Source organism: Vanellus vanellus, assembly GCF_965231255.1.
Source record: "Vanellus vanellus genome assembly, chromosome: 3".
Classification (NCBI taxonomy): Eukaryota; Metazoa; Chordata; class Aves; order Charadriiformes; family Charadriidae; genus Vanellus; species Vanellus vanellus.
Window position 1 is genome coordinate 76,584,202 of NC_138907.1, and position 14,727 is coordinate 76,598,928.

Below are 14,727 nucleotides of genomic sequence, written 5' to 3' on the forward strand. Positions count from 1 at the left end.
TAGGTAAGTTTTGTCAGAAATCCAAGCTTTGGATTAATCAGTGGCCTCTGATTTTTTTCCCAGTGCTACAGCAAGTTGAAGAGTTTCATGAGAGGTACAATGACACCAGATCTCTAATGTCTGATGTGCTGGAGCAGCTCAGCGAACAGGACATCAAGCTGTCAGACCTGGAGGAGGCACTAGACCAGGCACTTGACTATGTTATACAAACAGAGGATATGAATAAGGAAAACACAGCCAGTCTTCAACGGCGTGAGGTACCATCCAGTATATTTATCATAACTGTTGTCTGTGAATACTCCACCTCTGCTGGTGCTTAAAATAGTAGATTGCAAACAATTTAGATTGAGGAATCACCACACCAAAAAAAGAATTTCTTGGACCACTCAGCAGGATGAGTTTGACTCTGCAGTTCTAAGAAGCAAGTTGTGGAAGTGCAAGGTACTATTATTTGTTGATGGAGGTACTATTATTTGTTGATGGAGTGACAATAAATGAAAAGTTTTGGCACGGCATGTCTCAGCAGGCCAAAGACAACGATACTGATGCCTAAACTAGGAAGACGTATTACAACAAAACCCAAGAAGCTTAAAATTCCATGTAGCACGGCTGCTATAAATACTGTGGTGGGATCGTTTCATCTATTATGTACCGATTTATAATATGGAAGGACTTCATGCTCACAAAAGTAATTTTATTCTATCAAAACAATTTATAAAGACTCTGCTCTGCATTCGTGCCCTGGGCTGAGTGCATTCATACTGTCTCATCCAAAATTTCTCTTTGGTCCTCCTTAAACAAAATGCATCCCCATTTTTTCGGGAAGAGTAGATGATTGTCCTTGCATCTTCAAGCACAAATCCATTCTTTGACTGCTCCACAGCAGATACCTTGAAACTGGGTTTCCTACTTGCTGGGTGAACAGCCTAGCTATAAGGCTACAGCAGTTTTCCCTTATTCAAATGAATAGTTTCAGTATTTTGAACAAAATGATCACTCCAGAGGAGAGCTCAGAGGAGACCTGTCCCCTGCAGCATGGAAGGGGGGCATGTTTGACTGTAAGTGGTGGTATTAGGTTCAAATCCCATCTGACTGATGAGGAAATCTTATCTTATCCCAGAAAAGTACCCAAACCATCAGCCATACAAAAAGACTATATTTTCTCTTTCCAGCAGCTTTGTGACTCTTTTGCTGTTTTCTTTAGTTTCCTTTAGGGACACAAAACCAGAACGTCCCACCTAAAACTTTCCTCTTCGTTTATTTTTTCAGCAAGGAATAAAATGACAAAGAGAACAATTTGGAACCATTTGAAGCAAACTGTTTTCATTTCAATGGCTGAAATTGGATTCTGGAGGAGATGGGTTTAGGGAGCAATTTTGTGACTTGAAGAACGATCTTGCAAATTCCGGCCAAACTTTGGGTTTCATAGCATCGGTGGCTGAGTTTTGAGTTCTTGAAATTTGCAGTGCTAGGAGTTCATGCCGACGTGGAAGGTCTAATAATTCAATAGAGAAATCAGGCGTGCTGTTCCCGTGAATTCTTCAACAAGCAGCCTGGGATCCTTATGTACAAAGCCTCTTATTGTTGTTCCATTGTTTCATAACCGCAGTGCCAAGCTCACATTTACGAAGCAAAGCCTGAAGTGTGTAGTCGCAATTGTTCACTGTTTTTAACCAGTTGGATCTTCATTATTGTTCACAATGAAGGCAGATGCTGTACAAAAGAGATTGTTCACATTAGCTTCACTATTGACAAGGAAAAGAGATCTCTCTACCGTAGATTTTAAAAAAACCTCCAGAAAAAAACTAGTCTCCAGACCACTATGAAAAATCCATGTTTAATTTGTCTCTCTTGGCAGTGCAATGAATAATGCTTCAATGCAATAACTGCTCATGCTGTAATATAAAGTGAAAATAATAAATGTAAAAAATCCAACATTTCTTTCACAAAGACAAGAAAATGCAGAGTCATATTATAATATTCAGCTATTCGAGATGTCTGGGAAAAACTAAGACTTCAAATTTGTCTAAAGTGTATTTAGCTCATCACTTTATCTATCTGTTGAATTAACTTTAATAAATGTAAAGAAAATGGTAACACTGTATTTTAGCAATGCACATATGGGTTTGGGTGTGATTTAATTTTATTTTATTTTTTGTAGAAACAACATGAGAAGATAAAAGAGCAAATAGATGAAGTGAACGGCATTCTGTTAAATGCCACAACTATTTTGGCAGGACCACAAAAGGTCAACTCTGAGTTAAGTGAGGTAATAAAGGTAGGTGCCTCCGTGGCTTTTTTAAATATAACCCGATTTTTTGAACTTTTAAGTCATGTGTTTAGACCACTAACTAAAAAGCTCTCCTTATATATTTCATGCTTCAGTGAAATACTGATGAATATTCCCTCAAAAAAGCATAAATCTTCCTGGATGAAAAGCTCTGTAATTACATTTTACTGCCTTAGAAAAATAACTATATTATAAGGACACCTTACTGTAGGCAGAGCTGAATGAAGGATTTTGCTGTAGCGTTCTCAATCATTTCTTTACAAGTAGCTGCCAAAAGGTGCTCTGGTAAGACTGCACTATATGCTAAATTCCTTTTCTTGTGCCTGCAAGTGAGCATAGGAGAAAGCTGAAGATCCCAGATATTGATGTTAAAAACAGCCGCTGTGAGAGTGTGTGTGGAGAGGGGTTCATGTTTTATTTTAAAACTTTGAGATAATTTAAGACAAATGAAAATTCTCCACAATCATTCCTTTTGGTCATAGTTGCCCACTTCTTTTTTTCACACAAAAGCAAATGTCAAAAGTCATTAATTTTTCTTTGAAATAGTAATGTGAGAAAAGAGAAAGAAGACAGCTTGCTTTATAACCATCCCTAGGTGATCAAGCAGTATGATTTTTTTTTCCTCCTGTATTTTGTACAAAACAAATTGCTGCACTTTATCACTTCGGGTCCCCCACTCCAGTGGATAAGTTTACACATAGGGGACATTCACACTACAGGGAAGGACGTAGTATGCAAACATCATACATCTTCCATCCGTATCAGCAATAACTATTTTCATGCTTCACTCATTCATCTTTTTTCTCTCCCTCCTTTTCATCTTTTTTTCGCGTATTTTGAGGCCACATTTATGATCCTCAAACATATCAGCAAGCTTGTGCATTGGAGAGGAGGTGAATGCAGGCCCGTTTGGTCTTCCCCACAACTATTTCACATAAGGAAGAAGTATGGCTAAGGCAAAGGGATAGCACTTCGCTTTGCCTATACACACATATAGGTAGTATTTAGGCAGACTGATTTACAAACTAGGCTAACCCAAGATGTCTTAGCATGACGGATGTCTCAGTGCAAGGAAGCAGAAAGGGGCCAGGGCCCATTTTCTAAAACGTGGCACAGCTCACAGCTGTACAACTAAACTCTCTGCCCCCCTCCAGCAAATGCCAAATTGTCCCCAGGGCACAAGCACTGCCCCGTGCTACTCCCCAAGGAGGCAGGTTTGGGAGACGGGCAGCTGGCCCGGGCCAAAACAGGAGTAAACATAAAAGATAGTAAGACATTTCTCAACTGTCTTTCCTTTGTATTTTATACATATCACTCTAATATCTTTCTAAGGGATTCCTGGAATTTTGGTTGATTTTTATCTTCCTGCATTTGTCTTGCCATGCTGACATTCATGGATGGACTCTTTTAGATATTTCCTCTTTTTTGTCTGTTAAAAACAGAACAGAAACCAAATAGAACAGAAAAGAACATCATAATAATATAAAGGGCAAAATAAAACATAATAATCAAAATACAGACTTGATTTTTTACAATTTTCATCTTTTCTTCCTTCCATATTTTGTTCAGAATGTGTCAGGGTTCTACGCAGAAATAGATGGAGCAAAAAAGGAATTGCAAGAAAAACTAGCCAATCTGTCTCTGTTTGATGATGATTTGGTAGAAAAGGCTATGCATCATGCACACAACCTAAGAAGACTTGCTGATGAGCTGGACCGGTAAAATTTAACTTCAGCAGACTCTTTTCCTACAAGTGCTACTGATTGAACAGCTGAATGAACTAAAAGACAAGCAGAAACACAGTGACACTAAATGTGCTGTCTGTAAATAGGCACTAAACAAATCACTGCAAAGTCATGTGTGGAAAGACCTGTCGCAGTCCAGGGGGAACAGCTGAATCACAGAATCACAGAATGGTCAGGGTTGGAAGGGACCTCTGGAGACCATCTAGTCCAACCCCCCCGCCAGAGCAGGGTCACCTACGGCAGGTTGCACAGGACGGCGGCCAGGCAGGTTTTGAATGTCTCCAGAGTGGGAGACTCCACCACCTCTCTGGGCAGCCTGTTCCAGTGCTCTGCCACCCTCAAAGTAAAGAAGTTCCTCCTCATGTTAAGATGGAACTTCCTATGTTCAAGTTTGTGCCCGTTACCTCTTGTCCTATCCCTGGGCACCACTGAAAAAAGACTGAAGCTGAGCTAAGGAAAATTTATTAATCTTTCCAAAGAATAAACATATATCTTGTATGACAGTCTCCCTTTACTAATTTGGCACGTTCTTCTCTTCCCATAGCAAGAGAATAGGAAAGGTAGATTACTGAAAAGTAAAATAATACAGGCAGATTAAACGGGGTTTGCACAAACAGCTCATGTCAATAAGTTCATTCACATTAAAAATGTTCAGCATTTTGTCCACAAAGTGGTGTTTGGCATAATTTTTGATTTTTTTGGTTTACAGATGGAGTAGTTCTGCTACTCAATAGGTTGTGTCCCAGTGAAACTGGCCCACTGTAACACCAAAAACTTACTGTAAGACTTCCTATTTTGCTGAAAGATACTAGATGCATCAACTTTCCGCCAGTTTACTAAAAAATCACCTCTAGACAGATTTGAAATATGACTTTATCTGCAATTGGGACTACCCATGGAAAAATCCCTGCTGCAAATGAATTTTTGAATAAAATATTTCACCAAATTCTACCTTAACCAACATCATGGACACATGCGTTAGGAAGATAAACTTAAAACTACTCTTCAAATTGATTATCTAAATACCAGTTGTTTCGTAGTATGCCCCAGATAGGAGATTAAAATAGAGAAAAAATAACAGATGGTTTTCTGTTATACAATTGTCTAAAGCTGACATCTAAAACTCTATAATGTTCTATAATGCCACACAAACTACAGACAGCCCAAAACACAAACAATATGTTCAGTCTGAGACCAGCTAACTGGGGGCAGCAGAATCACTTGAAAGAAAATACCCCATATGGCCAGCCTTCATCCCTTACCAAAATTACTACCAAGTCCAACACATTAGGAATTTAACAGAAACTAAACAGAAATAATTACAAAATATCCAGATGGAAATGTGCTGATTCTCTTATTTGTTGAGAAGATTGTCCTGCAGTGAAACTTTAATCCTTTAAAACATTTAGCCTGTCTTCAAATCATGTTGTTTTTATGGCTTTGCTTTATAAGCCTGTTAGGCTTTTATTTGGTAAAGTTTCTTCTTTTGTCTTAGGGGAATATATCAGGAAATTCCTGCAACAACCCTGAATCTGGAAACTTAATAATCCCTTAGTGAGCAAACACTTTGAAGTTAATACACACACATGTAAATGCATATACATCATCTATATCTAACATCTATTCTGAAACCTGTTTATCACAAAAATATTAAAAAATAATATTTATTCAAAGTTGCTAACAGCTGAAGGTTGAGCCCTGAACCAACTGCTGTTTGGAATTTCCCCCGAAGACCAGTTATCACCTAATATGCAAATCAAGCTCTACCATGCCAGCAAAGCTGTCCTGTGGGTTTTAAATCTAACTTTTTGCAAAGTTTCGTGACCATGGGCAGTTCTTCATCTGATCCTCCCCTTTTCCCCACCTACTTTTGGAAAATACAAACAGCCCAGTGATACAGTTATCCTGATGACTGGCACACACTGGTCTTTCCATTTGTGGCCAGGAGTTACCCCTAAAGAAGGACAACTGATAGATCCGTTATTCTGTTAATTTATGGAATATCTAATCTAGATTAAAACAAACAAACAAACAAACAAACAAACGACAAAAGCTCAGTAGTCACTTGTTGCTGCTCACATAGACGTTAAGGGCAAAATTCCCAGAGTTAAACCAGTGGGAAGTACCTTCTATCCACATGGTTTTCACCCACTTCAGATTGAGATCAATGGTGATACACAATGAAGCGACTACTGCTTAGGCCAAGTATATTTATGTGTGTGATTATGAAGTCAGAATTCACAGAATGTTAAGAAAATCATTCATTTTGAAACTACTTTGATTCACTTTGGTTTCTTTTACTCTCTTTTTAACAGGAATTTGTACGGTGTTGATACAAATGGTTTGGTACAAAGGGCAATAAATGCTTCAAATGTGTATGAAAACATTGCCGGTTATATCAAAGAAGCTAATAAAGCTGCATTGCTGGCACTGAACGCAACAAACCGGGTCAATGATGTAAGTATTTTTCATAATATCAGCTTTTACTTTGCAATGCTTCGGGGACCTCAGACAACTAACTATAAAGAAAAAAAAAAAAACAAACAACCAAAATTTATCTTAACTGTCAGCATTGAACTTCTCATGGCACATTTTGCTTCATCTACTATTTCCTGAATTAAATCTGCCAGCCCGAAGTCCCCTGGTATTCAAAAAGACTCAACAGGTTCTTCTGTCCCTGAGTATAGGGTGATGCTGTTCTGTGTTGTCACTCAAATCGAGGCATTTCCGTGAAAGTCCAGACAACTCCCTGACCCTGTAGGAACCTGAGCTGGCATTCAGGGCCCGAGTCCTCCTGCTCCACCCAGCATCCTGTGGCGGGAAAGGTGGTCAAGACGTCTAACAGAAGCATCACTGTTTCTCACAGAAAGTCCAGTTAAAATGGGGCAAACAGCCCACTCACACGCTCAGCACAGGGGGTGAGGACGCTCATTTTGTCTTTGGCCTTGCTGTTCTACAATATTTTATTTATATTGCATTTTTGTATGTATGTAGATTCCACCCTATATACATGCTACTTAACAGCTATTTGTTAGTGAGATAGCAAGAGGATTAGGTTAGGGGCGCGAACCCCAGAGAGCTGTGGGATTTCGAGCCCAGCCCTCCGCTTCCAGCAGGCTACTGGGGACTGCAAGGCAGGTCCCCATGCAGTGCAAGCGTTCATCACCCGTCTGAGGTGACAGTAGAAACAAACAGTCACAATGGCAAACTAACGTGTAGCATGAGTATCACATTGACCACACAGGAGCGGATAAATTAAGGGGACTTTTGTACTTTCTGCACCCTTGTTGTTCAGTGTTGTTGCCTGGAAAGAAATACATTACTCTACACTTTAATTGTGATCTACAGAAAATTTTGCTTTTCAGCCTTTTTTTTTCCAATCCAACTGTCAATCTTAAATGTTAACAGAGCAAACGAAACTGCAGTGACTTTGCAGTTACATTTATATGAATTAATATCTTGTCCACAATTAAACACAATAAAGGGGAACATTTGACAAGCATTATTTTTACTTTCTTTTTTGGAACATACCTGTAGGCTGCAGTTGGAATTGATACTCAGATCATTTACCATAAAGGTAAAAGCGAAGAACTGCTCAACCGAGCCTTGGAGTTACAACGGACAGCAGCTGACAGTAAATATACATCCTTTCTATTTTCCCAGTCAGTTTATAAGCATGTACGTTACAATACATTTCAAAAGCGCATCACTGAGGTAGAACTGCTGCTGTAACAGAATGGTGTATTGATTGAAGTTACCACACAAAGTACTTGAAATGGCCACAGGCACAGTTTGAGTAGTTCATGTATTGTCATCCTGCCAGATGCTGAAAGTTTGTTTCATTCACAATAGGACCATTTCAGATACAACCACTGTTTAAATATGTGATCCTGCAAAGAGTTGTTCACAGGTAAATACACTCAATCAAGTAGTTCAACAGAAATCAATTCACAACAGTTTAAGCATTCAGAAAGCTAGATTTCACCAGTGAAGGATAATAATAAATGTTAAAGGATTTGGGCCTTTTTTCACTGAAAACAAATGAAAGTTCTAAAATTACAGAAATGATCTCTTCATTTTTTCAGGACCTTTTGAGTTCCTTAAAACTTTTCCTTTATACTTGTTGCAGCTATTCTCAGTAGTTCTGGTAAAGCAAAGAGAGGTAGCCCTGACTGAGATACGGGTCTCCAGATTCTTGTGAGACACCCTGTGGGAAGCAAATAATGGCTGGGAGCTGCAAGGTTGCTTTTTCCTTTAGATTACGTGAAGTCAAGAGTGCTAGTATGCCCTATACTAAAAGAGGCCATATTATGCTGCCTATGGTGTATTACGTGCTTAATATCATACCTCCACAGAATAAAATTTACCTTTTTAAATGCCACTTTGATGCCACTGAACTATGCCTCTTATTTTCTCCCCACAGGTAATGATTTAACCACTGCAGACACTAGCCGGCACGTTAACGGCACTCTTGCTAGAATGAATGCTCTGCGAAGCCAACTGATGAGAGCCATCACAAAAATGCAATCAGCAGAGCCAGGTTGTAAGAGGAACTTTATGTTCGTGATGCTTTATCTTCGCACATCTAAGAGCATATTTTATCTTTGCATATAGACTGTAAAGTTGGTATTAAGATTTCAGCCCCACGGAGACCTAAAGGAATTTGACTGAAACTACAATACCTACATAGCAAACATCCATCTTTATCATATTCATAATGAAATTATGTGTTTTACCATCTCAAATTATTAACATCCTTCTTGATACTCATTACTACAATCGTCCTCTCCCATGTTACTCTTGATCTTTTCAGGGCCTGGAGAATCTACAAGTCTGTGGATTTATTATATTGATAGTCAAATTCTAATTGACATATACATCATACCTGGCAAGTAGAATATTTGGGAGGTAATTATTGGCAGTCTCGATTGATAAAACCTCACCTTAGTTTTTCAGAAAAGAGACATCATAGAGCATTCAGCAAGTATATCTGAAGGTGTTCAAAGACGATATGGTCAAGATTTATTCATTAACTTCACCTAAAAATGGCTGGGTTTTCCTGCCAAGACATATTTGTATGCAAAATGCCTCGGGTTTTACAAATACAGTAGTTGGCAACTCCAAAAATAAAACCCCCAAATTGCCAGGTATGAGAAAACAAACCCACTTCAATGTCTTGAAAAAATAACATTAATGAAAAATATTCAACAAATACATGCATTTTCTTTTAAAAACTTGGTGAAAAACAGTGTACTTTTTCATCTCTGTTCCAACCTCCTTGGCTATATAGCACTCATCAAAATCCAAGGACATTGAAAATTTCTAAAAATCTAGAATGGAAATGAGAATTTGTTAAATTTTAAGAATTAATATAACTGTAGACCAGTCCCAGGAAGCTTTAAATATTCCCTGTAGAAATAAAGAGAAAACCAACCAACCAAGGTTGGGTCCCCAGTCTGCAGAAGGCAAAATCCCCTTAGCCTCACCACTTTCTAAGTACTGGTTATAGTTCACTTGAATCTTTGAAAGAGTTTCTCTCTTCTCATCCCCTATTTATTTTGTAGTGGAGGCCAGAGAGCGTTTGGAGCAAGCTAAACTGAACACTGCAGAGGCCGTAAGTGATACCATGACAGTAAAGGAGGCTACAGCCCCCATGCATGAGAACGTAAGGTTGTGGTCCCAAAACATGCAAGACTTCCAGCACAGTTCAGCGGCATACAACAGTGTTGTGCATTCAGCTGGGGATGCAGGTATGGTGACCTGAATTTTCCCATTCCTTAGCATTAAAAGGTCAGGGAATCATCGCAACATCGTGTTGTATGAATTGTTCACATTGATTATCCATTGCATATAATCCAATCTTAGATGATCTCTAGAGGTCCCTTCCAACTCTGAAAATTCTGTGATTCTGTGATTCTGTGATTCTAGCATCTTACCTCCATGCAAACATTTAAAAAAATAGCAGTTGTCTAGAGACTTGACTATACTTCAAAAATTTTGGATACTTGGGCATTTCCAAAAATTACTTAGACACTTATGGGCTGAAATCTTATTGGCTTCTAAGTCATTTTTATCAGAGTAGCAAGGTCACACTGAACAGCAGACAGCTTGGTTAAATACTTCTTGCTATTGTGATTGGCACTTATTTTTTTTAACATTGGGAGGCATTTGAAAACAGGGCCCTTTTGTCCTCAGTAGTACAAACATGGAGGAGAAACGGTCCCTGACTTGATGAGTTTGCAGTCTAAACAAAGGAGGCAAAGAGGATTAGGAAGGAAATATAATATTTAAGCAGTGTGATTGCTGGAAAAGCTTGTGAACATCACATTAATTCCACTTTTATTATCAGGGGGAGGAGGAAGAGCAGAGTAAAAATTGAAAGATTTGTTATGAAAAATTTAAGGTAAATAGAGGAAAAACTGAGGAGGCTACAAAATTGAAATGAAGATGATAGGAAAGAGTGCAAAAAGAGGCAGGGAGAGCGAAGCTGAAATGAGGCAACTGGTGAAAGAAGGAAAAGAACAATTAGGAAAGAAAAGAATGAACCTAGAAATGAAAATATTAGAAATAAAAAATTGCTGACAAGCACCACTACTTATTGCTCAATGTATTCCTGGCTCTGCTCAGGAGGCTCACTAATCCCAAGTTATTCATGGCTAGGGAAGCTGGAAATCCAGAACAAGAATTTTCCTGCATACGTTTGATGAGATGTACAATCACCTGCAGCACTGTTCAGTGATGTTTTGCCTCCTGAAAGTGCCTCAGAGAAGGTCCATAACTCCATTGACTCTATTTCCAGAAAGTCTGAATCTCAGATCTACTGCCCCAAATCCCTTCTCCTTCTGTCAGAGGCTTTGCAACTTGTCATTTTACTGCAAATGGTGTTATGAGTACCAAACCAAACATTGCTTCCAGCGCCCCAAAGCCACACTCTTCCCTCTAGACCGGGGAATCCCAAGGGTCATGTTATTTCCAGAATTCAGTGATGGATAAGACCCTCACACTAATATTTTTGGTTAAGTGAGTGCTCCCAAGGACTGGTATAAAAGTGGTTCCCTCCGCAAGAAGAAATTCAGTACTATGCAATATCCCAACTTCTGGCTCCAGAACTGGAGGCAGCTCACGTTTCTCTGAGCTTCTCATCCAAAGGAAACACTGAGCCACTCCCCCGGGAATGAGTGGGCTCACTGCTAGTCACTGCACAGAGCTCCACAAGGGGGTAGTTTACATAAGAGTAGATGTATTGCATTGCTCTAAAACGTTTTTGATCGCTACAGAGCGCAGTTTAGGCCGTGGGCTATGGGCTCCAACTCCTATTTAAGCTAATGTAAATGTGGATATGATTGGCATCCAGGGAGGGAATGGTATGCAGAAAAAGAGAAACAGTCTGCTATAGCTTACGTATAGAATCACAGAATCATAGAATCAGTAACGGCTGGAAAAGGCATTTAAAATCACCAAGTCCAACTGTTATCTAACTCTACCAGGCCCACTACTAAACCATGTTTCTGAGCACCATATCTAGACGGCTTTCAAATACATCCAAGGATGAAGGTTTTGGGGTTTATTCACCTTTACACTTGATTTACATTTAACATTTACCAGTGCCAGCATAGTAGATAGAGCAGTAACACAAACTGCATTTGACTCTTCACACTCAAAATGTCAGCAGACATTCAGGATTCAAGATATATGCTCATGCTAGCTATGATACTGGAAGAAATATTTCCAGTAGCATTTGAGAGGCTCCATAAGAGTGGATATACCTAAGATGGACCAGCTCTCCTAGCTGGTTACGTTCCCAAAAAGGCATGCATGGTACATGCACCATGAGTTGTAAAGAACAGCTCAGCTCCCATCTGAGGTGTCTGGCAAAAATGTCTTCTCTGTGATATTGGGTTTGCAGGTAGGGAGTCACCTTGAAAGTATTGTGATCATATCAGAGTGCTTGGAGGGTCTGCTGGCCACAAAATAATGCTAATAGGCAAACTACAGCAATGTGTGCCCTACTACATTTGTAGAGGCAGCTTTTCCATGGCATTTTTGGTCTGAAGGCATTTTTTGCTTGTTTGTTTTAAGGCACAATGATTTTTTTTGCCAGAAAGATCAGGTGGAAATAGCTGAGAAGACAGATCAGTGCTACGAAGGAAGCTGGCACAGGTAGTGATCCAGTCAGACGTGACTGTGATTCCTAGCCTGGGAAGACAGATGTTAGACATGCCGAGGCATGGTGGAGTGTTCTCAGATCAGCTGTGTATGTTGCCAGGAGCGGTTGACGTGGTAGGAGGAATGTCCACCAAAGTCCAAAATAAAGTCACAAAAAATGTTTAGACAGGTGCCTGAAACACCAAAACACCCAATAATCTGTTGCCAGTAACACTACCACGGTAGCTGAAGCCTTTCTAAGCTGGCATGTCTGGATTACCTTTGAATAAAGCTTGCACTTGATTTTTGGAAGGGTGAGAGCGTGTCTTGGCTGGGCAGTATGTCCAAGAACTCTCCATGTTGCCATTGTGCAAGGCACCGGTGGACTACAGCAGAGAGGATGAAGGATAGTTTGAGAAGGAAAACAGGAAAGCAGAAAGTGTCTAGAAGGTTATAGTTAAGGTATTTCCTCCTTGATAGTTTCCTTTGTATTATTTTTTATTTTTATTTTATCATCGGGTAAGACTAGTTTTCCTTTTTACTCTCACCATCACCCCAAAGACTAAAATAAAAAAATCAATATTCTTCTGTGTTGAAGAACGACATTATAAAGGACAAGAGGAAGAGATTTATAGTGAGATTTTATAATAGTACCAGCACTAATAGATGTTAGTTTTGTGTTTTCGTGTTATAGTTTTGTTTCAAGTTTAATACCTTAAATTTCAAACAGATGAAAAGACAGTTTTTCAAGATATCAGATCAAACACAATTCCAATTCAGTTGCTGATTATTTAAAAAAAAATGTGGTTGAAATTTTCTAAATCATTTTATGAGCTTGAAATTTTTTTACTTTAAGAATAATATGGGCTTTTTTCCAATGCAATGGAACATTCATTTCAAAAGGCAGAGAAAAAGTTCTGTAAGTTGATTATTATACTAGTTAATTTTTAAGTGGAAATTTTAATTCATTGTGGAATTAATGTTACCCAGAATTCATTGTAGTTCTTTAAGGATTTGCTAAAATAATGGCATTTTAATGTACAGTAAGCTTTATATAGAATATCTGATTACTGACCCCCAGCAGATAAGTTCTTTCAGGACTTAATGGGAATGAGTGGAGAGTCTAAAGCTTTATATGGCCCACTCCTACACTGGGCTTGGAAAGTCCGCACAAGTGAAAAGAGCCCAGCAGGGAGAGGGCAGGACTGTGGCAAATACAGCTTTTCACTCTATCCAAAGAGAAGCGGGACTTGTAGGACTCCATGGGATCTTCTCATACTCTGGGTTGCTCTGAACGAGGCTGAGAGCTGCTTCAGTCTTTAGTCAACACAGGACTGGAAGCACGAAAAAAGGGATTGTAGACTACTCTTCCTTCTTTCCTTCTATACAGTCTCAGTACACCTGAGGATTAGCTCCTCTGCCTGTCTTTCTGCTGTCTTCTCAGACAAGAGTAAAAATATGAGGGGAAGAACACAAGAGCAGGGAGACGCAAGTTGACAACCCCTAAAATATAACTGCAAACCCTACAAATCTGGTCTTAACCTTTATAGTGAATCCATGTCATTAAAAATTAACCATGAATACTTCATCTTTCTTATATGCCTGTGGCTTGTGGCTAAAATCGCATGTCTTTATACTCAGCTCGTTGTACCTAAATCTAATTAAAGATGAAAAATGATATGATGTGTAAATATCCTTCAAAGGGCAGCATGTCACTGGAATCTGACGTGATGAAATTGGATTAAAATTAGGGGTAGTTATTTTTCTTTCTTGGTAATTTTTCTGTCTGCTTACCTTTCTGGGAAAGGACTTCTCTCCCTTTGAATACAACAAAGCACCTGTATTTCCCTTCGATAACAACCCTACTTGCACATATACCAGAAGACAAGGGAGTGAAAGACCAAAGGTCCGGGACTCTGACTCATGACCCCTGGCAGATGTAGGCAGGAAAGCTGAAGAGGTTACCACTCACAAAGGCTGGGGCAGGTAGCGACACGTATCGTCAGCTGAGGCCTTCCACCAGTGGACAGTACAGGCGTGCTATCACAGCCTGAAAGCAGCAGTGTTGCTGTTAGCAGAGTGGGCTGTGAGCCCCGCACAGCCACATCACCTGTGCAGCTGTTGCTGCTATATGGGTGATAGCCTTTGGGAGAGATGCACAGCTGAGAGAAACAATCTATTCATCTCCCCTCAAATGGATTTGAAGAGTTCATGAACCATAGTTCCCAGATGCAGTTCCCAGGTCAGCCACAGATATCCAGCGAGATGCTTAGCAAAAAATCCTTCTGCTCCAGTTGCCATATCTGTAAAATTGGATTTAACATTTATTTGATGAAAAGGTTAAACTGATTAACAAAGCTCCTTGAGAAAAGTGTTACAAAGGTACAACACCATGGTAGAACCTAGGACTCCCATGTGAAAAAGCAGTCTCCTTTGTGCAAATTTCTTTCCAAAAACTTTTGCAATACTAGATTACGATAAATCACTGCCCTTTCTGAAATCAGTGCCTCTCACACATCACAGTTAGGACTTGCTCTTAAAGCAGAA

At 39.4% G+C, this 14,727-nt stretch overlaps 1 protein-coding gene across 1 annotated transcript in view; it reads left to right on the top strand.

Annotated features, from left to right (window-relative positions):
• LAMA4 (laminin subunit alpha 4) overlaps positions 1 to 14,727 on the top strand; it is a 109,103-nt gene that overhangs the window by 60,028 nt on the left and 34,348 nt on the right. Inside the window, exons 11-17 of the mRNA XM_082481814.1 lie at positions 64 to 257; positions 2,162 to 2,278; positions 3,860 to 4,008; positions 6,351 to 6,492; positions 7,573 to 7,669; positions 8,459 to 8,575; positions 9,600 to 9,785. Coding sequence (XP_082337940.1) covers positions 64 to 257; positions 2,162 to 2,278; positions 3,860 to 4,008; positions 6,351 to 6,492; positions 7,573 to 7,669; positions 8,459 to 8,575; positions 9,600 to 9,785 — 1,002 coding nt within the window. The remainder of the gene's footprint in view (positions 1 to 63; positions 258 to 2,161; positions 2,279 to 3,859; positions 4,009 to 6,350; positions 6,493 to 7,572; positions 7,670 to 8,458; positions 8,576 to 9,599; positions 9,786 to 14,727) is intronic.